The 23,648-nt window shown below is 38.9% G+C and overlaps 1 protein-coding gene across 8 annotated transcripts in view; it reads right to left on the bottom strand.

The window, feature by feature from the left end:
* Window positions 1–23,035, bottom strand: part of PPARGC1A (PPARG coactivator 1 alpha) — a 113,061-nt gene extending 90,026 nt beyond the window's left edge. For 5 of the 8 annotated variants that reach the window (XM_055086120.1, XM_055086121.1, XM_055086123.1 and 2 more), the window contains exon 1: window positions 4,783–4,962. Coding sequence is in view for 3 of the 8 variants with exons in the window: in XM_055086122.1 (XP_054942097.1) it covers window positions 4,783–4,962; window positions 9,914–9,961 (228 nt within the window). In the remaining 5 variants the exon portion in view is untranslated. Of the gene's footprint in view, window positions 1–4,782; window positions 4,963–9,913; window positions 11,190–22,930 lie in introns of those variants that run through there. The other 3 variants (XM_028492093.2, XM_055086122.1, XM_007130763.4) reach the window with 3 other exon arrangements.
* Window positions 23,036–23,648: the final 613 nt, after the last annotated feature.

The raw sequence follows: 23,648 nt of genomic DNA, 5'->3' as shown, positions 1-23,648 counted from the left end.
ACCTGCATCGCATGGGGTTTGGAATGCAGCAGAGCCTGCTGTCGGATTTCCTCTACTTTCCGCTTGTCCATAGCTCTTAAAACGATCAGAACGATCACCCTTAAATACCATCTCCGTCACATTGCTCTCCTGTTAAAAATCTTCAGTGGCACCCTAATTCCTATCGTGGAAACTCTAAACCCTTGCAACCGGGTCCTCAGGGTCTGGCATAATTTTGTACCCACCCTAAATCCAGACTTACCTATCTTACTCCTGTGCTCCCATTAATACATTTTTCACTTTGAGTAAACCAAGTTCTTCACCTTCATAATCCGTCTATGAAAAGACTTCACTCTTATTCTCTTATTAACCTTGGTGATGTTATTCTTGCTGATTCCCTCCTTAGCTAGGATACACACACACACACACACACACACGTACATATATACATGTACATATGAATACACACAGTCGTGCAATATTTGCCAATTGCTAATATATATATAATATATAACCCCATGCATATAAATATACATGTGCACGTATACATGGATGTATATAGTGTTATGTTGTTCTCCAATTACTGATATATATGAACATGGACATATATATGTATATTTGTATACATAGTCTTCCATTATTTGCTAATGGTTTCTGATTTCACCCTCCCAAACTAGATTTAAAGTCCTTTAGGAAGTAGATCCATTGGAGCTTTATATTTAATTTTCACACTAACTAACGCAGTTCACACCATCAATAAATATATGATGGTTAACTCATTCATGAGGTTGCAATTATTTACTGAGTACACACTTTCGCCTGCTTTCTAAGAAAACATCTAGAAAAACTTCAGTGAACAAGACAAGCTGGTTCCCTGCTCCCAAAATGTTCACAGTCTTTTGAATAGCCAACATCTGTTGTTTTTAACTTTTTCATAAGTATATAATACATGCCCATTGTAGAAAAAATTTAGAATACAACTGAAAGTCGAAGGAAAAAATGTAAAATCATCTATATTCCCACCATAATGATGGAATATTCTTGAAAGCTTCCATCCACCATTCCCCGGTGGCATATAGCAGGACACCTTACAGACAGATAGCAGGAAACCACCCTTTTTCTTTTACAAAAGTTCACAGTATCAGACCTTCCTGCAAGTTTCAGTAATTACCCAACGTGAATGCCGGCCACAGCTTAGAGACCTTCCCTCCCCATTAGCAAAGGCAGCCTTCAGTACGTATTATGAGCAATGACCTAGAGACAGCTACATTCTCACTCTCCATGTACTAAAGAACCCCAAGTAGCTGCTTTCAGAAGTTAACAGACCAACAAATGAAAGATGCCCATTCAGTGGAATCAAGGAGGCATCAAAGCAGAGGTTAAAATAAAGCAGAGACAAGGTGGCCCACAATGTCCCAGAAGAGCCAATGTGCTATTTAACCTAACCCATGCCACCCATCTTTACACACTGCCATGCTTTAAAAGTACTTCTTTATTCTCCTCCTTCAAACAATGCACAAAGCAACAGAGAGAAGGAAGTTGTGTTGCAATATTCTGAAACATAAATCTTGCTACCAGCCGGTCCAGGGACAGCATCCTGTTTTCCTGACACATGGATAAGATAAACTGGGTACTGCACCTATAGGCCTTGTGTCCTGTTTTGCTAAGTGGCTTCTGAATCACACGTGGTCACCTGCATTTACACATCCAAACATAGGTTGTGCAAGCAGATATCGCTGTCTGTGTGCCCAGTTACTCAACCAACATGCACAATTACGTGTCAGCTCACACTCTGCCCCCACTCAGGAATTCACTATTTCCCAAATTGGGACATTCAATGCCATTCTTTTTCTTCTCCTTCTTCTTAAGTTATCCAATACATAAAAATCAAACTAAGATTCAAATTATGGAAGAGGTCAAAGGAAGAAATTTCTATTTATTCCCAACGTTTAAACATTCTGCAATACTAAATGTAACTCTAAATACCCGCTTTCTTCCCGCTTTGATGAGAATTCAGAAATCCTGTGGCCAGTTTCCAGCAGTGTCATCAATGTGATACTTGAGTCAGGGAAAAGTGTTGAACTGCTCGGTGCCTTATTTTATTCTGGGAATCCGAGGTAGATAATGCTTGTTATTGGCAGATCAGAGGTGGCAGAGACCGTGACTGTTGGGCTTGCTCAAGTACAAGGCCTTCACAAATGTGATGAGGCAGGGTTTTGAGAACTGGAGGAGAACAGCGGAGCACAGGTGAAAGTCCGCTGTGAGAGGTTTAAAGTCACAGGCGCTGGGAAACGCCTTTGGGGTAATGCAGCTTTGGTAGAAGCAATGTGCAAAGCTGTAGCCATTCAAGGGTTATTTTGTTGCCTATGGAGCTTCTTCACAGGGGAAGACACAATTTTAGAATTCCACCTATGCTCAAAACACACTTTTTTTTCGTTATAGAAAAGATGTCTGAGTTTAACGCTAGAGGGCAAAGAGTAGAGGCATCTTTTCTGTATGCAAATGCTGAGGAAGCTGCTGCTGTGTGTAACAGTATTGCCATATTTGGCCTTACCCTTGGCATCGACAAAGAAGAATGAGTTTTGTGACATCAGAGAAAACTGTTATGGGGACTTATAGATACAGTCACTTTTGCTGTCTGCCACTAAGAGAATTCCTGACACATCAGTCCTGGGGCCCTGGGCATCTCGATGATTTTATATGGCTTCTAAGTCTTTATATAGGAAAACAAAAGGGGTGCCTTTGTGTAGATTAAGCATCTAGAGATATATAACTAGTTGCCAAACCGAGTCTCCCGGAAGTGTAAATGAGAAGTACCTTATGCAGGTGCCACGACATGAAATACAGGGACACCAGCCATGAAGAAAAGGTGTATTTTTTGAAACCAGCCCACGAGGGAGGCCTTGACTACCACGCCATCACCCCAACCACCTTTTAGTTTTTCCCTAACCATCTTCTACAAAATGCATGGCATTCACCCAATATGAAATAGTCGATGTTTAGATAAGAGGTCTATGGAGATGGACATTTTTAAAAGTACTGTTTACTTAATGCAGCATGACTTAAAATGGGCCTGTAACCTGACAAGTGTACTGAATGAGGAATGTTCAATTTACCAGTTCGAACCAGCCAAGTCCTCACATGAACTTTCTGAGACCCGGCTGAGAAGCCTGGGAAAGTATAACTAACCACAAACCCTCAGTGTTTCCTCCACCTGATTCCTTCTCCCCAGCCTTCACTCCATTACCTTAAGCACTTTTCTAAGACCCACTTAATGCTCCAGACATATTATAAAACCTTAACGGTCAACAGAATCTACAGCCACCTCAGCTCACCAGCTATATACCTGCTTCCATGTCAACCAACACTGAAAGGAAAGATTCTGTTCTATTTTTAAATATATTGAGCAAAGAAGCAGCTTGGTATGTAAAGGATGGCTGTCACCCAAATTCACTGTTATTCTATTTTTAATCAAGGATAATAGACTTTGAAGTCAGATACATCTGGGGTTCAAATCCCACGTCTTTGTCAACTGTGTGATTTTGGGAAAATCACTTAGCCTCTCTGAAACTCACTGTCTGCATATGTAAAATGGGAATGATAATAACAGTACCTAAACAATAGGTTGTTTTGAGGGATGAGTGCGATGACATACATAAAGCAAAAGTGTGCCAAAATGTTGGCCATTTTGTTATTACTATTACTCTTATGAACATATCGTATTCATCATTCACTCACTATTCACGAAGCACTTATTCAACACCTTCTGTGTGCTGGAAAAACTCAGTAAATATTGTAAAATGGGTTTTCTTAATGACTCAATAAACATTTATTCAGTGCCTTTTATGTGCTGGGTGCTGGAAAAACTCAATAAATATTGTAAAATTGGCTTTCTTAATGACTTGAGATTTCAACCAAACAACACTGAAGTACAAGAAATGTCTCTGCTGGTGGATAAAAAATACATTTAAAGGGCTTTGTATGGAGCCTGGCACATGGTAGATAGAAAATGTTACATGGTACTGGTGGTGCTGGTGGTGGTGATATTGAAAACTAGTTGATTTGATAATCTTTACTCAATTCACTTGCCAGAGTTTGTCCCTCTAAGAAACCATTTATTTTCAAGTAAATGAGTACTGATCTTGTAAGAAAAAACTTCTTTTCTCAAACTAACTGTTTAATAGGTGCAGATTAACATTCTTTATTACAGGGTAGGCTTATAATAGAGTCTAGAGTCTGGGAGGTAATTCTCACTACTGAAAAGTAAATTAATTTTGACTAATTTATAAGTAAATATCAGAGTAGTTGGGCTTAGAAGTTCCCATAATATAAAGAAATCAGAGGTACAATTATAAATATGACAATGACAGTAAAAAAAAAAAACTGCTCACCTACTTTGTAAAATAATTAAAGGTAGACCTCACCCCTTGGTTAAAAAGAAATGTATTCTTTTACATTTTACATTAGTTTACAGTAGGCACCATTTTCTGTGGGAAATAGACAGGAATAAACAGGTGTAGACGTTTGCTCTTCTTTGTCATTTATTCTTTCACAATCCCTTAGTATTTCAACAGAGTTTGATGCACTCTGTTGTGGGTCCTTAGGGCCTTAATTCTCAAAAAAAAAAAAAAAAAATTTGTTTTCCAAAATCATTTTTCCACAAAATAGAAGTGCCTAAGTATGATAAAAAGTCTTTTGGTGACAGCAAAGTAAGAACTCATTATGCTTTCAGGCCAATAATATGTTAGTGTGGCATAAGCCAAGTTCAATGAGAAATTAATTTTCACCAAGGGCTGTCCTTACCTCAAATATGTTTGAAGGCTCATTGTTGTACTGATTGGATATTATTTCTGACTGGTCACTGCACCACTTGAGTCCACCCAGAAAGCTGTCTGTATCCAAGTCGTTCACGTCTAGTTCAGAAAGGTCAAGTTCAGGAAGGTCTGGGCAAAGAGGCTGGTCTTCACCAACCAGAGCAGCACACTGCAGGGGGCAGGGGAGGAAAGAAAAAAGCTTTCATTAACTGCAGGAATTTATTAAACTGCAATAGCATGTGATAGGAATTAAGCCTGGTTAATTCAACGACACCACCAAAGCTGGTTTCCAGGGTTTTAGTCCCCAGAATAAACATCCTAAATTCTTTAACTCACTTTGCTCCCAAAGGATACTTTGCCAGAACCATTCCATCCCCAATTCTACCTCCAAATCCATAGCAAATGCCATGCTTCCATGAAGCCTTCTCTGATTCGTCCAGTTAGAAATCAACTTAGATTTGTTGGTACCTCTTTGATAGTTAGCACTGACCAAGTTTCAAATTGTTTCCTGGTTAACTATATGCAAAATTTCACTCTACTCTTAGAGTATAAGCCCTTTGAGGGAAGGATACAAATTTGATTTCACCTTGGAATTGCATCATACGTACGAGAGACAAAATAAACGATTACTAAATGGGAGGAAAAAAAACATAAGAACTATATCAGGAAAACTTTCTCCATTTACTCTCTCTTTAACCATTATAATCCATATAATTCATTTAGCAACTAATGATGCAACGTCCTTTAACGTGTCTATGGTTCTCTTGAATTGTTATTTAAATCTTTTACTTGACTTTTCATGAGCTTCTGAACTTCTCAAACAGGTCAAAAATAAATCCATTGAGATGAAGGACAAAAATCGTATTTTTTATGATCTTTGTTATCTTTCACTATGTGTAACTTGCAAGTCTTGTGTGTTGGTGTGTGCGTCTGTGTATATGTGTATACCGTTGGGATCACCTGAAGTCTGAAAAGAATAAACCACTCTAGCACACCACAACTATGTTTTTGTTCATCATTTATATATCCCTAAACTATGCTCTAAGTGAATTCAAAAGAATAATTTTTTATTTGGAGTTTTAAAAATGGTTTCAATATATTGAGAGGCTTAAAATACCCTCTACCGTGACTGGGCTGCTTGTCACCTCCTTGCATAGAGTAAGTGGTCTGTTAACTCTCCTGCACTGTGGGTTTTTGAGGAAAGTGGACCTGCTTCCTAAGGTGGGCTTCTAACCTCGAATTGGCTATCGGACTGCTGATTCATCACTGCCAGTTGTGAAGAATCCTGCAGAAACTTCCTTTTGAAGGGATCTGGTGATGCCAGAGCCATAAGGACTTTATCTATCTGCAAGCCGAGGGGTCTCAACTGAAAGGCACACTCTCTGAGGTGGCACCGTCACGGCCCTCCCTTCCAAGGCCAAGAGAGATGCTGGGGAGTTCTTCCCATCCAGACAGCAGTTGGGCATGAAGCTAAAGATACTGCTTGACATTTAGATTTTGAATAAAATAAGTTCTACGCAGATTTTTTTTCTCAAGCACCCCTGTCATCCCTGGCAGGCTACGTTACACGGGTCATACGCAGCAGCATAATCGTAAGCACCACGCTGAGCAGTAGGTACTGGGTAATGGAGCCAGCAGTTGGTAAGGGGAGGCTGGGAGAAGCCTGAAAATTCCTGCACTTCCTCCCTAAGACCACTGGGCCCCACTGAGATCCCAAATTGCAGTCACAAAGGTAATGCCAAGAAAGGGCAACCCCCTTCATCTCAACTCTGTCCTTATCATTTTATTGGTCTTTCTCTTTTATTATTGGAGTTAGCCCAAAGTTACAGATCCGTATACTTGACTAGATTGATAAGTAAGCGGAGGCTGGGCTGAAGAGAAGATTTTGTTCTGGGACAGTGTTTGGATTTTGTTAGAGGCACAACACTTCCCAGTCTCCACACTTGCCCACTGCTTGTCCTCCAAACACAAACACACACACCCCCCCACACACAGTTAACTTTTCCACAACACGACCAATTCAGAGACAAGGGGAGAACTTTTTCACTGGTGCAAAACCCACTAGGATTAGGGGAGAGTCCTTACAATAAAAAGCATAAACAACAAAAATGACAACAAAAAAGAAAAATAAGTTAGACAACGTAGGATCTCTACTTCTGGCTTAAATTCCTTTTGTGGAGAGCATCCTCTAGAACCCGTGTTTGGGAATGCTGATACCAACTGGTGGACAACTTCTTGCTGTCTCCCTCTTTAACAGCCCTCTCGAGGCATGACTTCTTCAAAACCCTTTAACCTTTCAGAAATATGTATTTTTCAGTAACGTTTGAAAACCATTAAAAAGATCAGATCAATTTTTTGTATTTTACTCTGCTGTAATTCACATATTTCTTTCCTCTCCTCTCTGTCTGCCTCTCTCATTTTTGCTTTTCTGTTATCATTGAAAAATGCGCATGTGCTCTTGCCAATGCTGACGTGCTAATAAAATCAGGGCTTCTGAACGTGGCATTATCCTGATAATCTAAAACACATTAGTGGTAGCAAGTGTTCCTGTTATTAATTTATATTTGGCCTTTGGAGGATGCCAGACTTAACAGTCCGAGCCCTGTAACTGTCCTCATCTGACACTCTGATATTTACTGCTTCCCTATACATCTGTAACAGGTGTGCTTTATTGCAATTACAGAGACACATTCTACTGCCTCTTTGCAACTATGACAGCTATTTCACAACCATAGCCTTAATTTTATAATAAGATTTAAGAGGATAAAGCAGTCACTAAACACAAAAGGCTAATTATTGTACGTTATTTCACCCCAACAGACTTTTCTCTTAAAGAGCAGACAATAAATTAGCTTAACTGCACTGATGATAATGAAACATTATAATTAAGTATAATTCTCCATTAACCTTTTGGAGGTTTTTGTGCCATCGATGGTAAATTTTAAAGAGAGAGAGAGCAGAAAGAGTGGACTTGGCCACATTAATTACATTAATGAAAAAAGAATCTTACTTCTGAAAAAAAAAATGAGGACAGGGGATAAGGGGCAGGGCAGGGGTCAGGAAAGAATGACAGTCTTAGTAGAGTGTATGTCATCGGAACTGTCTCTATCAATCTTGGTAAGCTTATTGGATATCACCTTCATTAAACTGTGAAACACGGGGCACTCTGAGTAGCTATAGTGATAGAGGCCTTTATTAACCAATGTACTGTCCCGTCATTATGTGCAAAAGGGCATAATACGTTTTAGGATGACAGCAAACATTAATGACTCAAAAAATGAAAGCGACCTACGCTACCTGCTGCTCGTAATATTTGAGCCTGGCGGAGGTGATTCCCAGGGCTGCCACCACCAAGCCTGGGCTGCTAGCAGCCTGCTGCCTCCAGCGCAATAGAGAAGCGACTGGCCCGTCTCAGCTGACCGACAACTCAATCCACGGCTGGACAATTCGCCCGAGACCTCACCTCCTTAAGAACAAAATTAAAAAGCCACTGTTCTAAACGGTTCTGACGCTTATTTGAAAATGACTGCAGGAATGCCAATGAGGAAAATAAATCTTCCCTATTTCCATACGATCTAGTTCTTCAATCAACTCCTAGCAGCATCAGGAAGAATACAGGATGGAAAAATGAAACTGCAGCAGCTGAGACCCACAGTACCAGCCAGACAACCGCCCGCAGGATACTCCAGCTACTCGAAGACAATTAGGACTTTGAAGCCACTTAGAACCCTGACTCGTAAGAGCTGCAGGACATATGAATTATCCATAACTCTTCCACCTTACCAAGAAATCACAACAGGATAAGAACAGTTACAATCCGCAAATATGCATCTGCCAAGGCAAGAGAGGACAAACGGAGCCAGCATTTGCAAGCCCAGCGAAGAGTTAAGAATCCAGGGCATGCCTCACTAGAGAGGAAAAATGCATTCGCAGACGGCCTTGGCCAAATTATTTTCACTTTAGATGTGTATCGCAGCACCACATGGACATCTTATTTAATCAAATCACGTGTAGCCCTTGATCCTCCCCTTACCCTACGTGCCCCCAGCTTCCCAGAGGAAGCTCTCCCAGCCCTCTGCCAGATTCATTGTTAGCTGCTCAGATCCTCCCTGCAATTCAATTCGGGTCCATCTCACCAGAGTCCACAGAAAGTTTTGCTTGTTTCCCAAGTTGGCCAAACTTCCCGAGAACATTCCATTGTGTTGAATGCGAACATGCCGCGGTCCTCCGTCCCCCCTGCTAGTCACTCTAGACTCCAGAGATTACGAGGAAACCGGCTCGCTTTTTTCCCCCCTGTATGAATTGTAGCCAGCAGAGACTGTGGAATTGATGTATGGCCATCTATTTTTACACAAGCAGCGAGCAGCTCCACACACAGTCCTGCATAAACTCTATTCTCTCTCCGGCTTCAGGCAGCTCTCCGTGGTACAGAGAGATTTAACCATTGGCTTCCCTGCCGCTGACGCTGATGGAAAACCCTGCACTGTAAGGCATTTTTTTTTTTTTTTTTTTCTTTGCTGGCCAAAGCTTTCAACCACATAGAGGAGTTTTAAAGGAATCCGCTTTGTTGCTTTGTGTTCTGTGGGAAAAGCAATCTAAAATAGCCCAGCAGGATTATTTAGGATTCTGTGAGTTCTCTGATGAAGAGAGAGAGAAGAAAAAAATCCAGACTAGAGTCAAAACTGACTAGATTTGAGCCCATCTATTTTAATATTTTTATCTTCATCTTATTATAAATAGAAATGGCATTTTTCCAACCAGGCCACTAAACACCACTGGAAAGACTTCAGCTTCTGATTCATATCAATATCTTCGGGCATAAATATTGCATATGAGTAGAAACAGAGCCAAAGGCACATGGAAAGAGTTTCTAACTGCAACAGATCCTGATGACAGCAGCTGAGCTTTGATTTGTTCACGGTATCTCAGAGCCACCTTAAAATAGCAAACTTATTGGAGTTAAGATAAGATTGAGATTCCCTTCCCAAAGCTCCTGCCCGGGCTACTTTGCTGCCTCCTCTCCTCGCCCAAGCCCAAGCCCTTCCCCCTCTTACAGGAATAATTGCATTGCGAGGGAAGCTTCCGTCCTGGCTGCAGTGCTGAGCCCAGCCCCACCTCACCTCGATGTCACTCCATACAGAGTCCTGGTTGCACATGTCCCACGCCATCCAGCTCCTGAATGACGCCAGTCAAGCTGTTTCAACTCCAATCCACAGTGACACAGAGCACACACTCATGCAGGCAACCAGCCCCTTACTGAGAGTGAACTGAAGGCACCTGTCTTACTACAGTCCCCAGTCACATGACAAAGCTATTAAAAAGTAGGCTGGGCTGTCACTCACCCAGCCTCCCTTCTCCTGTGCTGCTAGCTGCTCAAACTCGTGACGTCACTCAAAGGCAGCCCTCTGCCTCAGTGAAGTAACGCTTAAAAAAAAAAAAAACGCAAAGAAAGAAAGAAAGGAAACACTTGGACTTTTGGAGCATCATGCTGTGACTAAAGCCAGCTTTGAATGCCACCGACTCTAAATGGAGCCCTGGCCATATAATAACTAAAATCCCCTGCAATCTTTTTTTAATTTATTTTCCTTCCAAAACAAGCAAGTGGCAAAGCTCTCTGTTTCATGACAGAGTAACTACATTCTTAGCTAAAATGTGGACTCCCTCAGGACTCAGATTTGAAGACATCCAAGTGGACTTGGTTTGGGACTAAAGCAAGATCTTATCACATGATGGATTTTTATGAGACATTTTCTAATTGGGGGAAGTGTTTGAAAACAGAGAATGGGGCATGCTTTCTTTCTTTCTTTCTTTCTTTTTTTTTTTTGTAGCTTATTTAATCAACAAAACAGCCTGTATTTGTTAAGGTATAAACAAACTCCTCCACCCAGAAATCTGCTGTCCCTGTGGCAGTAGGGAATATACCAGCTGCCGAGAAGTGTTACTGCAGTTTACTTTGCTCCATATAAGGAGAACAAGCAACAAAATACCACCCTTTCAGGGTCCTTCTAATTATTTCCATTTCTCTCATAGGCTCTCAGAAAACAAGTGTTAGTAAAGACAGTCGCTGCCGCTTTGCCCAGATCAGCTTAGTTTCCCGGCTACCTTTTTTTTTTTTTTTTTTCATACATGTAGCATTTCCTCTGCAACTGCCTTAGGGTGCCTTTTTGAATAAACACTGGATTCCAACCCTAGTACCCTGGGTTGTGCAGTTTGCCTTTGAGAGCAAGAATGTCCATGGAGTAAGGGAAAAATACCGACATGCTATTAGCAGAAATATTCATTTCTTGAGCTTTTTCATTTTTTGAATTTTTCAGCTTCTAGCCTGAGACAATGAGGGCTAATGCAGGTTCAACTGTTTTATGATGACACTACATATTGAATCCATAACAAACTCAAGGTACTAGACAACGCCAGAAAACACTACCCATAACACCACAGAGGTCGGATTTAACCCTTCCAAGTTCCAGAGTGATGTTCACGTGGACGTATACTTGTGAATATACATGTTTTTATAAAATTTTAAACTCCATATATTTAAAAAATCAACTCAGTCTTTTACTTGATAATTACTCATCTGAAAAGAAAAAGTGCCCAGGTATCTAAAAATGATTCTAAAGCACTATTCATTTAATCTCCTATTCTACTAAGTTTAATGTAATGAATTTGCTATTGTCCATTCCTTTATCAGGAAAAAAATGGTGATTTGCTCTAAATGTAAAGTTGCTCAAATATTAAAGTGCAAGAAAAAACAAACCAAAAAACATCAGACTGTTTCTTCTTTCAGATCACATCTATTTTAAGAAATTTGTCTACTCTGAGATCTGCAACAAGTTGCTAGTATATTCCTGAATAATGTGATGAAATTGACAGTTTGTCATTACTGGACATAAAACGATGGCCAAAAGCTTTGACGTTTTAAGTTAGCTGAATACATTTCACTGGCACATTTTCCCTCTTACAAATAGCAGAAAATTACCATAGTTTTAATTTTCCAAATCAAGAAAGAACAGGAAAATACAACCTCGGGAAGGCTTTTATACATGCAATTAGTGGCATTACTCTGCACTCCCCACAAAGAAACACTAATTTTCTTCACAATTATATTGTGATTTAATGTAAAACTACAGTAAATTATTAAAATGCAGGGCAAAGGTCATTGGCTCTGTGCTCAACACAGTCAACTGTGAAATAATATTGGTCACTTGACCAAGAAGAGTTGATGTTTATTCATTATTATCAGGTGATCCCTGTGTCGTGATAGTCTCTGATACTTTCGTGTTCACTGAATGCTAAGCATCCATTATATTTATGTGAATATATATATATATTTTTTAATCCTATCTTTTAGAGATGTTCTTTATACTGGAACATTCTGTATTATTGTTTTTGATATTTAACCTGTTCATATTATGTTATCGGGGTTTTCTTGTTTGCCTTTTTGCCACCTAATTCCACTTTTTCTCAATCAAATCAGCACATCCACTGAAAGCAAAGGTGGTTTTATATATACATACTTTTTTTTTTTCTTACCATCACGAAGAGGGTTAGTTAGGAGTCAAAACATTGAAATGATTTATAAACTCCAGCATACTGCAATTTTTCCCTCCAATTTCTATTATTGTACACATAAAAATTTAAATAGATTCTTGGGGAAAATTAGAGTACCTTCCACTGTTGTTTTTTTGGTCTCAAAATTACCACTCTAATGAGAGGGATACTCTAGAGGTCTTATAACTTGGTTAATTAGCTCTTCAGATTAAAGTTTCTCTTCTGTCCAGTTTTCTTTTCTCAGGAGAACATAAAGTGTTAGTTGCTCACCAACCTTGGTCTTTCCTGGTTTCCCAGGATGTTTCTATACTTGATTCCCCCCCGGCCTTGACTGTTTCTCTTCCTTTCTCCCTGCAGCCCTCTTTTCACCCCTTCATCAACTCTGCCTCCAAGATTTCCAAATGTTTGGTTTCAATCAACAAGGATCTATTGAAACCTTACTGTGTCCACAGCAATGTATTGCAAGGGCTGCTAAGAAGGCATATGTCATGAACACAAGGGAACTTACAATTTGGGGGGATGACAGACCTTAAAAACACAGAATAATCTGATAAGAAAAAAACAATGCTATTTTGCTCAATATCTGATTCCTTTCTTCCTTAAAATACACCCTTTCTAGGTATAAGGTCCTTTCACTAACCATTAAATTCACACCCAAATCAACCCCATTTTGTCTCAACAATAGAAGGAGGTATTTATTAACATCTGTTGAGCGCTCATAATGTTCCATATCTACACAGAGCCTGGATTCCACCACAGTGGAATTTCTCCCCTCAGTAGTTCTGTTATCGTTCCCCAAGACTCCAACATTGGTGGAGGCAAGAGTATCTATCCTTAAAGTCGATAACAAGAGAGAAATTAAACCTTCAAGAGAAGAATTCAATTCTATGAAAAAAATTTGACAAAGTACATGACGTTTGAGTTTCCTTCCCCTCTCCTGCCCCAGATTACAAGGCTTTTGCTGCCCTGCCTATTTCAGACATCTGCCACTTATAAAAAATAAACACCATCAAACCCAAATACCCAAGTAGACAACAGCAGAGACAATTTGTTTTGATCTCATTATTGAACATAGGTGAGAACTCAGAAGTGAAGAGCTACTAGTATAAATATCTTTGCTCATTTGTTTTTCTAAGCTTACAATAAACTACATAAGAATAAATTTAAGGCTAAAAGTTTTCAAGGACGAAAAATGGGGAAGAAAATATACAGCAGAGCTTACAAGGGCTAGACACTGAGATTAGCATTTTAGATACCACACTTCAATCAATTTAGTCCTCAAAACTACCCAATAAAGATGATCTGTGTACCCATTTTATAACTGAGAAAAATAAGACAGAGCCAGGATTTAGATAACAGCTGAAAAGAGCATACAAATCTCTGAAAACCCTTCTAGGAAGAACTAAAGTTTCATAATAAGAATAATATTCATCCCCAAATCAGAAGCACAGCAAAGTCCCCCGAGGCAACTTTATAACCTAGAGACTGTCTACGTAGCTGGAAACCAAAATTCCTGGGAATGCTGCCTGCATAGAAAGGAAAGGGATCTGCCGGGAATGGCTAATATTTTTAAAGTTAATCATTGATAACGGGCATTCAAGTGCTGGCTTTTAATTCCTAGAGGGGCTAACTGATCCTGAAACCCCACATCAGTCTGAGCATGTGCTCTGAGCCCCTGGGACGTGTTTGAAGCTGCTGCTGTGCAGGGCACAGAAGTTGGTTGCAGCACAGGGTATAACAAAGGCCTCTAGCCTATAACCACTCTAAAACGAAGTCTTATTTTACACAAAATCACCATGGTGATGTCACTGTGAACTAAGCATATTTGGGAAACAGAGGAAAATCAGTAGTCGGCTTTAATGCCTCCTAGCATTTGTTTATTTATTTTTTTATCTTCTAATAAACTAAACAACTTCAGCAACCTCTCTCTCATCTCCAGTGAAACCTTCTGCAGACCAGCTCTATGCAACTGAGCCTGTATTTTAACGTGGATCTCAAAATCTGCTCTTGGCATTTTTCACATTAAAATAAAAAATAATGTGCAAATTAATCCAAATTGCAATCAATTGGACTAATCTAAACATAAGGCAAGAAGTATGCTTATCAGGCCCATAGATAAGAGATAATAAAAGGATGGTTAAAATCTGATTTTGTCTGATGCTTAACTCTGTTGTATTTGTGCATTTATAGACATTTTCATTGACCTTAATTATTTCAGGTTAATTCATTTATAATGCAGCAAGTTATTGACTATTTAAATAAGAAATGTTCAATAGGATTATTTAGCATTTTTTTTTTACTGAAACTGAAAATAAAGCACATGTCTTATTAAATTTGTTATTATTTAAAATTTTAAAGTCCTATCGAACCTCAATAACATAATTCACTTGGTAAGAGAGATATTTTATCCCCTAACTGAAGTTACTGAGGGCCAGAGAAACCTCAGGTACACAAATTATTAAATTGGAAAAAAACTGTTAGTCAAACAGTTCCCCCTGTTTGGTACTTTTTCTAGAGCTGGGGCCCTAATGAGCTTAACTTTTTTTGATTGTAGAGAAAAAATTGTATTTTCAACTATTGTTGAAATGGAAGAATTAAATAAGTGAAGTGTTTTTCTTTTCTTTTTCTTTTTTTCAGTTCCACCAGGTAAGATTCAGAAGGGTTTTAGTTATTTTGCTTTTGTTTCTGTTGTGGATTTCTCCAGTGCTTTGGTATTTGAATTTTACTCTAGCAGAGTGAATATATATCCTAAAATTGTGGGGATGTAGAAAGGAAATAAATTCTCATCTTAGGAAGCAATTAGCTTAAGGTCTAGCTAAGTTTTGTGATGCCTTATATAAAATCTGACTTTTTTTGCTAGCCCATGTAAACACGGGATTTTTGAGGAAATATTCTTCATCAAGAAGACCACTTCTAAGACTGACCTCCACATTTAGTAGCTCAATCAGAAACAGATGTCAAATACTACTGGTCAGATTATAAATGAGTACAAATTTTTCTAGAGGACAAGCAGGCACTATGTGTCAAAAATGTTAAAAATGGGCATCCCCATAGATCCAGAAATTCTACTTCTAGAAATTCATCTTAAGGAAATAACAGAGGGATATGTGCAAAGATTTTTAGTGTGAAGATAGTCAATGCTACATAATTTACATTATTGAAAACTTGAAAGCAGTGTAAATGTCCAATAATAATGGCCTAGCAAAATAAATAATGGAACACTATGTATATATAAACTCATATATATTCATACACATATATTCATTATGTATGTATATTCAATGCTATCATTAAAAACTGTTGTGAAATACATTAATGGCATAATGAGAAAATGTTCAAAATATATTAAGGTTTAAAATTATGTTTGAAAAAACTATAACCACAACAAATTTACATATAAATATACACTCAGAAAGACAGAAGAGCTAAGAGGATAAGGAGAAAATATAACAAGGTGTTAATAGTGGCCGATGACATAAGTTCTATTAAATTTGTGTGTGGGGGGGTATATGTACCTTTCTGTAATTTTTTAATTTTCTATGCTAAATATGTATAACTTTTATATGCAGAAGAAGAATAAAAACTATTCATTTTTAAAAGAAACATAGAGATTCAGACTTATAACGGTGCCTTCTTAATATACAGGGAATGTAGCAAATAGAAATAGCCCCTGACATCCAATATAAGCCTCAATATTCATCACATATTTAAAAGAAAGCCATTTCTGTCTATCAAATCGAGTCTAACAGCCACTCCACTCAGGATGCAAAGCTGAGAGAAGTTACTACCTGGCACCCTGAGAAACCTCTGAGCCCCGAATTATAGGGATAGGAAAGCTATCCACTATTAACTTGCCTCAGAGATGGGCCCAGACCACTGACACCCAGATGCCACAGCCATCTTCACTTTGTTTCTCAAGTTGAAATTTCATCAATTAAGTGAAACAAACATTCCATTCTAAAATGCGATTATCCTTGGTAGGGTTAAGGGGATCTCAGTTATTTATACAAAAGCATCTATTTGTTAATCATATTTTTTATTCCCTTCTAGCATCTAATGGAGCTCAGAAGCACATACCAAGAAAAAAAAATAGTAAATGCTTTCAGAATGTTATGACTAAAGTATTAAGAAAATTTCTCAAGAAGGGATTGTTACTGACTAGGGAATAGGAAGGGGCAGTTCTAGAAGGAAGAAGGGAAGAGGTGTTGGAGATGTGGCTTCTACTGGAGACCACGGAAATTGACTGGATGGGGAAAATGCAGTCCACGTTTCAAACCAATGACTTGCAAGTGAACTTCTGGACCACAATCTGTTCCAAAATGGGGAGCCACCTGTGTAAATGCTGTCATGTTGCAGCCCTGTTCTTGGGCAAGAAGCTCATTCTGGGTTCTCCAAATGTCACATGAGACCTTGACCCATCTCCTTTCCCCTGGAAGGCTGACTATCTCCACAGGAATGGAAGCTGTATTATGAGCCTCTTCGACTTAGCATCCTTGCAGTTTCATGGGTCTTTCCTGCAAATCACTCTTCCTACACTTGGGTGATCATTATTTTGACCATTAAGAATTCTCATGAGAAGATGGTTGACGGGGCTGGAACCAAGGCCAAGTCCATGAGATATCAAGTGATTACATGAGGCTCAAGTCTTCGTGATAAGTAGAGCGACTTTGTGGATCTTGATTTAGCCCAAAAGAGAAGGACAAGGATGGTAGGAAGGACATGGGTCCTGCAGTTCAACTTTGGGCGGTTCACTTAATGTTCCGAGCCTCAGGTTCCTTATCTGTCAACAGAGATGGCCGGATTCAATTATATCTAAGATCCCTGTCATCTCTCAAACGCAATGCTGTATCTGCCTTGATAGACACAGGCAACCTGGGAAGACTTCTCTGCACAGGGTGAATCCAAATGTTTCATTGTACAAAGGCACTAGAAATCAGGGAGGGTGTGCAGGAAAGGTATCCGGTGCTCAACTTTGCTGAAAAACCACAGCTTCATCACTTTCATAGCAATATGGATATTTAACTTCCTAAGCATTCCAGAAAAAGAATAGATGAGAACTGGTGAAACATAATACTTTCATGAATATTGACTGTAAGAAGACCAGCTCCTACAGACCAGGATTTCTGACAAAGCCCAGGTCATTGTCCCAGAGGAACAGCAAGCTTTCATCTTGTTTATCATTAATTCTATTAAATGGTACAAGTCACGTAGAAGATCAAGTCCCTGCTTGCATAGTAAGGATGAAAAACACACAGCTGATATGATAGTGACTATTCACTTCTGCCTGCATATAGATGCAATTTCACATACTAACATGTGATTTGGTTTTACAACAGGTAAGAAATGATGTTACCCAGAGAGAGAAGATAGAAAAGAGGATGGATCCGAAATTCAGGGTTTTGTAAATAGGAATAAGGTCTAGGGAAATACGAGCTTAGAGTAACACTTTTGCCTCCTAATACCAGAGCACTCCCCCCGTTAAATAAACAGCTCATGGTATTGAGTAAAAGAAGACCTTACCCTATTTTTTTTTTGTAATTTGAGAAGGATCATCTGAGATATTACTGTAGGGTGTGGAGGCAGAAAAGAAGGACAAATGCCTGCCTAACACAGGTTATCCTGGCATTATTAGCAAATATGTTAAACCAATGCTGTATCACAAGATATATAGTTGATGCATCACTGGGAGTTATCGAGTTTTCCCGTTTAGCTGTGTTCTTTGTACATGTGACCCTATTTATCAGGAGGAAGATCTGTGCTTCAGAGCCAAATAATATGACCAACTTAGAGACCTTCCTTTAGCGCTGAATGAATAGCCCAGCTGCACCCACGCTAGATTCCCTAATAGGACATTTGGAGAGGGAACCCTGGTAACAATGGAGTAAGCAAAGTAAGACCAGATGAATGATAAACCTCAGTAAGGACAAAGCCTTGACAGACCACCAGCTCAAACAGTGCTGGACACTCCAGCAGTATACTCTAGCAGGACAGATTTAACTTCCTGTTTTCTTGCACCCAGAAAAAAGAAACAACAAGAAAACTAACATAAGAAAGCTTGATTTCTGGGCCTGTGAAACAGTCTCCAAAAGGCAATTCACAGGTTTCCCTTTTCAACAGTCCAAAAGCTTGATTATTCTTTAAAGAGCCCGGGTTGTACTTTGCCCCAAGCAGATGATCAGAAACGATTCTTTTCCTACCTCTTTTCAAAACAAAAATCTCTGACAACTCCTGAGGTGTAACTTCCTACCATCCATCTTAGTACATCCATTTCCATGTAGGGTACCTAAAAATAGGCCACACCTAACCTTTTGCACAGCCATACAAAGCTACTTAGTGGGAACTCCGACTATTCAATCTCCTGTGGGTATTTTCAGACTGTGCCCTCTTTGTCTTCCCTATTGTATTACCTATGTTGAATATTGCGTAAAAACACAGAACAAGAGAGGTTTGCTGGGAGGTACCTTACCCTGCAACCGTTAAGGCTCCATATTTGAGCTTTGTGATTTTGTTTTAGACTGAATCAAATGAAACTGTGGTTAATAATGTTCTTAAAAAAGCAATTTAAATAATAATTAATGTTCAGTAAACTTATTAATTCCACTGACAATATTATGGTTGTTGAGGTTCTTAACACTTCAAAAGTATAGCCAAGTACATCAAATGAGAATGAATAAACTTCTAGTACACATCAAAATGTACCCAATTTCCACAAACATAATGTGAAGCAAGAGAAGCCAGACACACCAAAAAAGTACATACCTACTTATGCTAGTCATTATACAAATAAGTACAGAAACAGATATACCTAATTTATGCAGCCAGAAGTCAGGATAGAGGTTGCCTTTGGTGGTGGTTGGAGGCTGGAAGGGGGTCCAGAAAGCTAGTTATGGTTTATTTCTTGTTGGCAGTGCTAGTTCCATGGGTCTGTTCAGTTAGTAAAAGTTCACGGAACTGAACCCTTATGATATATGCACTTTTTGGTATTCATATTATATGTCAATAAAAAGTCTAAAAAGCATAGAGAAGAAAGAGAAAGAAGTCTTTCTATACTCCCAAGTTTTAAAGTTTGCTACCTTTCTGTTAAAAAAAAATATTCTGAATGTTCAATTTATCTCAAATATCCAGTAAATCACATAGACAACCAGAGCAGAGTAGGAATCAAGGGACCCGATGTGTAGGTTTGTTTGTTGACCTCGGACAAAGCCATTTCACCTTTCTAGATCTATCTTCTATCAAAAGATGGGATAGGATTAGGTATCTCTGAATGTATTTCCTAAATGAATGAAGTGAAGGAAACTTCCAACTCTATACCTTTAGTATTTTGCCCTTGGTTTAAAATTTGTTATTGAAGGGGGTCATTGACTTGGTGTGAAAACAATGGTCCCCTTCTGTGAGAATATAACCTTTGGGATCAGTCAGCACAGATGTGCCACTGGGTATCTACCTGTGTGAGCCCAAGCAAGTTACCTAAACTATCAGACCTCTCATTGTTAGCTGTGAAAATGGCAACATAAATACCTACTTTACACGATTGGTGTTAGGGTTAAATGAGATGTATACAAGCCCAGTGCTTAGCATATAATAAGTACACAGTAATGATGCCTGTCATTCACATACCAATACTTAAAACTCATTGAACATCAAACACCAGTAGAATAAATACATAGGTTTGCTTTTTGCCTGGCTTCCCCATCTAAAAAAAGTCCTAAAAGCAAAGCAGAGCAGACTTTCTTTTGAAGTCTTACATTAAGCCAACTCTCTACGAGTGTACACACAGAATCATCACCTAAGCTGTGGGGATGCCTAGTGCCTGTACCTGAGGAAGGGAAAACCAGCCTCAGACCAGCCCTGACCTGGCTCTACCTCTAAAGAGACCAGAAGGAGCAAGTGCAGAGAACAGTTTTTGTTTCCATGTTGCTGTCCACAAAAGTGATCTGAGCCAAAAGTCTTTCAAGAGTTTCTCTGTTAAGAACCAAGACATCCATATGGTGCTTGAAAACTGACAAGATACCATGAGTTTGCAAATTCGAGAAGATCCGCCAAGTAGCAAATCGTGTTTTTAAATGATGGTATCTATAGGGTAAAAGTGGAAAACAAAGCCGCAGGAGCAAAACAATTCAATATAAAGTCAATTTTGCCACCAGTGGCCCATTAACTAAATTGTCTTAGCATTCACACTTTTCTCGAATTTGTGATCAATTATACAATTACTTTTTAAATTGATAAAGTGACATAAAGGGTATGTTATATTTTGTTTTAGATAGTTGAGGTATTTTTTTTATTTCAAGTAATTTTTCTGTGTAAGGATATCCATATACATTAAAAAACTGTTGGCATATACATTTTAAAAGTTGGCATATACATTAAAGTATATACATTGGCATATACGTTAAAAAAACTGTGTTGTCCAATGCAGCAGCCACTACCCACCTACGGCTACTGAGCATTTGAAATGTGTCTAGTCAAACTTGAGATGTGCTGTCAATGCAACATATACAGAGGATTTCAAAGTCTGTGCTGTCAATGCAAAATATACAGAGGATTTCAAAGTCTTAAGTGTGAAAAATTGAATGGAAGATATTAATAATTTATACTGATGACATGTTGATATACTATTTTGGACATATTGGGAAAAATAAAAGACTTTATTAAAATTAAACTTACCTTTTCTAAATGTGGCTACTAGAAAATTCCAAATTATATATGTGATGTACATAATGTTCCTATTTGACAGTGGTGGCCTGAAGTTTTGCACTCACTCTCAAGTAAGTGATATCATAGATGTAAATAAAATGAATGAATACAGAATCAAGGAATTTCAGAAGAAAAGGGGTATTAGAGCAGGGCCCCAGCAGTACACAACTCTAGGGGCATCACTCCCATCCCTGTCAGTGAACAGTGATCCGGGGACCTTTACCGTATTCTCGCACAGCCCTGTATTAAAATGTTGTAGAATCCACCTCCTTACATAATCAGGAAGTCCTTCTAGAATATCCCTGAGGCAACCCCATATTATCTTTTCAACACCTTCCCCACCTTTTCAAAACATACACATACTAACGCGATGGAAATTTGTAAAGTGAGGTCTAACCGGTACTCCAGATTGGGGGCGGGCGGTGTGGATAGAAAATAGAGCTGATCATGTTATAGAACTCGAACAGGCTGCAGGAGAAGGCCAGGGCAGCACAAAGTATGCAAGGTCTGAGGGATGCGTATGCAAGGTTCTCAAGAAGACTGTTCTCTTCCGGGGGACTAGAGGCATTTTTCAGAGGGTAACATTCACTTGAATTACAAATGCATCGGCCTCTCTTCCAAGGGAGAAAAGCCCGTTGTTGCATCTATAATGTAGCTTTAGTTTCTGGTGCCAAAAATGATTCAGTAAACACAGTTATGGTATGGTATACTATTCTTATTCAGCACTCAAATTAATCTCAAGACAGTGCTGGCATGAATTCAATTTGATGCCTGTACTTAGGATTTCACATAGGTGCCTTCATCCAATTCTTCTTTGCAACTAATAAAATCTTAATTCATGGTAATATATTTATTTCTAGTTCAGTTCATATTAAGGAGTGCAGTACTTTACAGAAAACTAATTAATATCAATCATATATTATAACATTTTTAATGGTTCAGAGGAAAATCTTACACTAGGGGAACGATTAGATGAACCGGGGGTCTTAGCCCATCCTATTACTCTATTCTAGAATTTGAGAAAAAGGTACCAAGAATCACCTAAAATATTAATTTAATTGAAGGTGTGCATCATGGGAAGTCTGAGAATTAAGAAACCTCGTTCTTATCCCTAATAGGACATTGATTTGATGTGGCCCAAGAATGTAATTTACACTCTCAGAAACTCTGTTTTCCACCCATTTTGTGTAACAACCATATAATTTGCAAGTTGGTAAAGACAGTCAAATTCAGATGCGTGACACTGTTAAAATAATGAACTTCACTAATAGCATGCCTTCCGCAATTGTTGGTAACAATTCTATTTTTATGTAATGTTTGAGTAATGTTAATAGCATCATATTTTCTGCGATTGGACATATAGTCAGCAGGACAGTACAAGCGTGAGTCCTTGACTACGACAGAAATGGTGCCCCCTGGAGTTGTGCAATACAGTGGCCCTCCATTGCCTTAACGAACTATGTTTAAAAGGCCTAATTCTCCCCTAGGTACAAAGGACTGGAGCAGTGGTTATACGACTCTTGAACATCTTAAAAAATAATAATAATAATTCAATAGATCTAGCCTTGAAATTGTATGGTCATACTATCCAGACTTTCCAAATCAGGCATTAGGCATTCATTCATTCTATAACAATTTCCCCCACACTGACATGCTATAAGCAAAAAATAAAGTTAAATAAATAAATAAAAATTAAAAAGATAGGCACATCCTATTCTTTTTTTTTTTGCCTCTAACAATCTACACATAAAACCTCCAAATCTGAGATAGACAGATAAATATAGATAGATAGATATCTATATATGTATTTTTAAAATCCTGATAAGTAGAAAGAAAACAAAAGCCAAGACACCAGAAGGAGTCTGGGGGCAGAGATCATGCCTCTCGATACTCACTTTCAGAACCGAGTCCATAAATGATAACCCCCAAGATGCGTGTCATTCATTTTACTGCAGTGTAAATACTTGCATGGCAAGTTGAGGGAACACTCACGACGGGGGCTCACACACGCTACTTTTTAATTCACAAGGGCATGGTGACGTGGGAGGGCACCTCGGAGTCATTGCTCAATGAACTCCACAATAGGGCACAAATCTGAAACCCAATCTTAGCCTGATATGGACGTAAGAGCAAATATATACAGTATCATGTGCTTTCCAACAGCCCTGTGTCTCGAGGGAGCTCTCTGACATCAGCAGTTGAGACAGGTGGTTCCCTTTCCAACTGTGGAAAATAAAACCCCATTGCAGAGGCACTAAGTAAATATAGCTGTACTGTAATTTTTCTTTGGTGCACTCTCCCTGTGATTTCTGTCCTGTGATGAAACTTTATCGAAGGAACCCATCCAGGGCATCCTTCCATGCTAAACACTGATTAAACATTGGCAAACGGGCTGAAATTGGCATTCAAGACACTGGTAGAGGATTCTGTTTTGCTGCTCTGGTTGGAGAGTTCTCCTCCTCTCGTTGTCAAGTGGCTGCCTAAACCTCTGCTGGAATATGTCCCTGTTACTAATACAGCCCAACAAAATGACAGACAAGAGTCAGACCATCTGAAAATCACATGTACAGAGCAGGTTAATACCAATCACATCCAGTTCAAGTCTGAGAACTC

This window comes from Physeter macrocephalus, chromosome 7, assembly GCF_002837175.3.
Source record: "Physeter macrocephalus isolate SW-GA chromosome 7, ASM283717v5, whole genome shotgun sequence".
Lineage (NCBI taxonomy): Eukaryota > Metazoa > Chordata > Mammalia > Artiodactyla > Physeteridae > Physeter > Physeter macrocephalus.
This window is presented reverse-complemented; position numbering and strand designations above follow the sequence as displayed.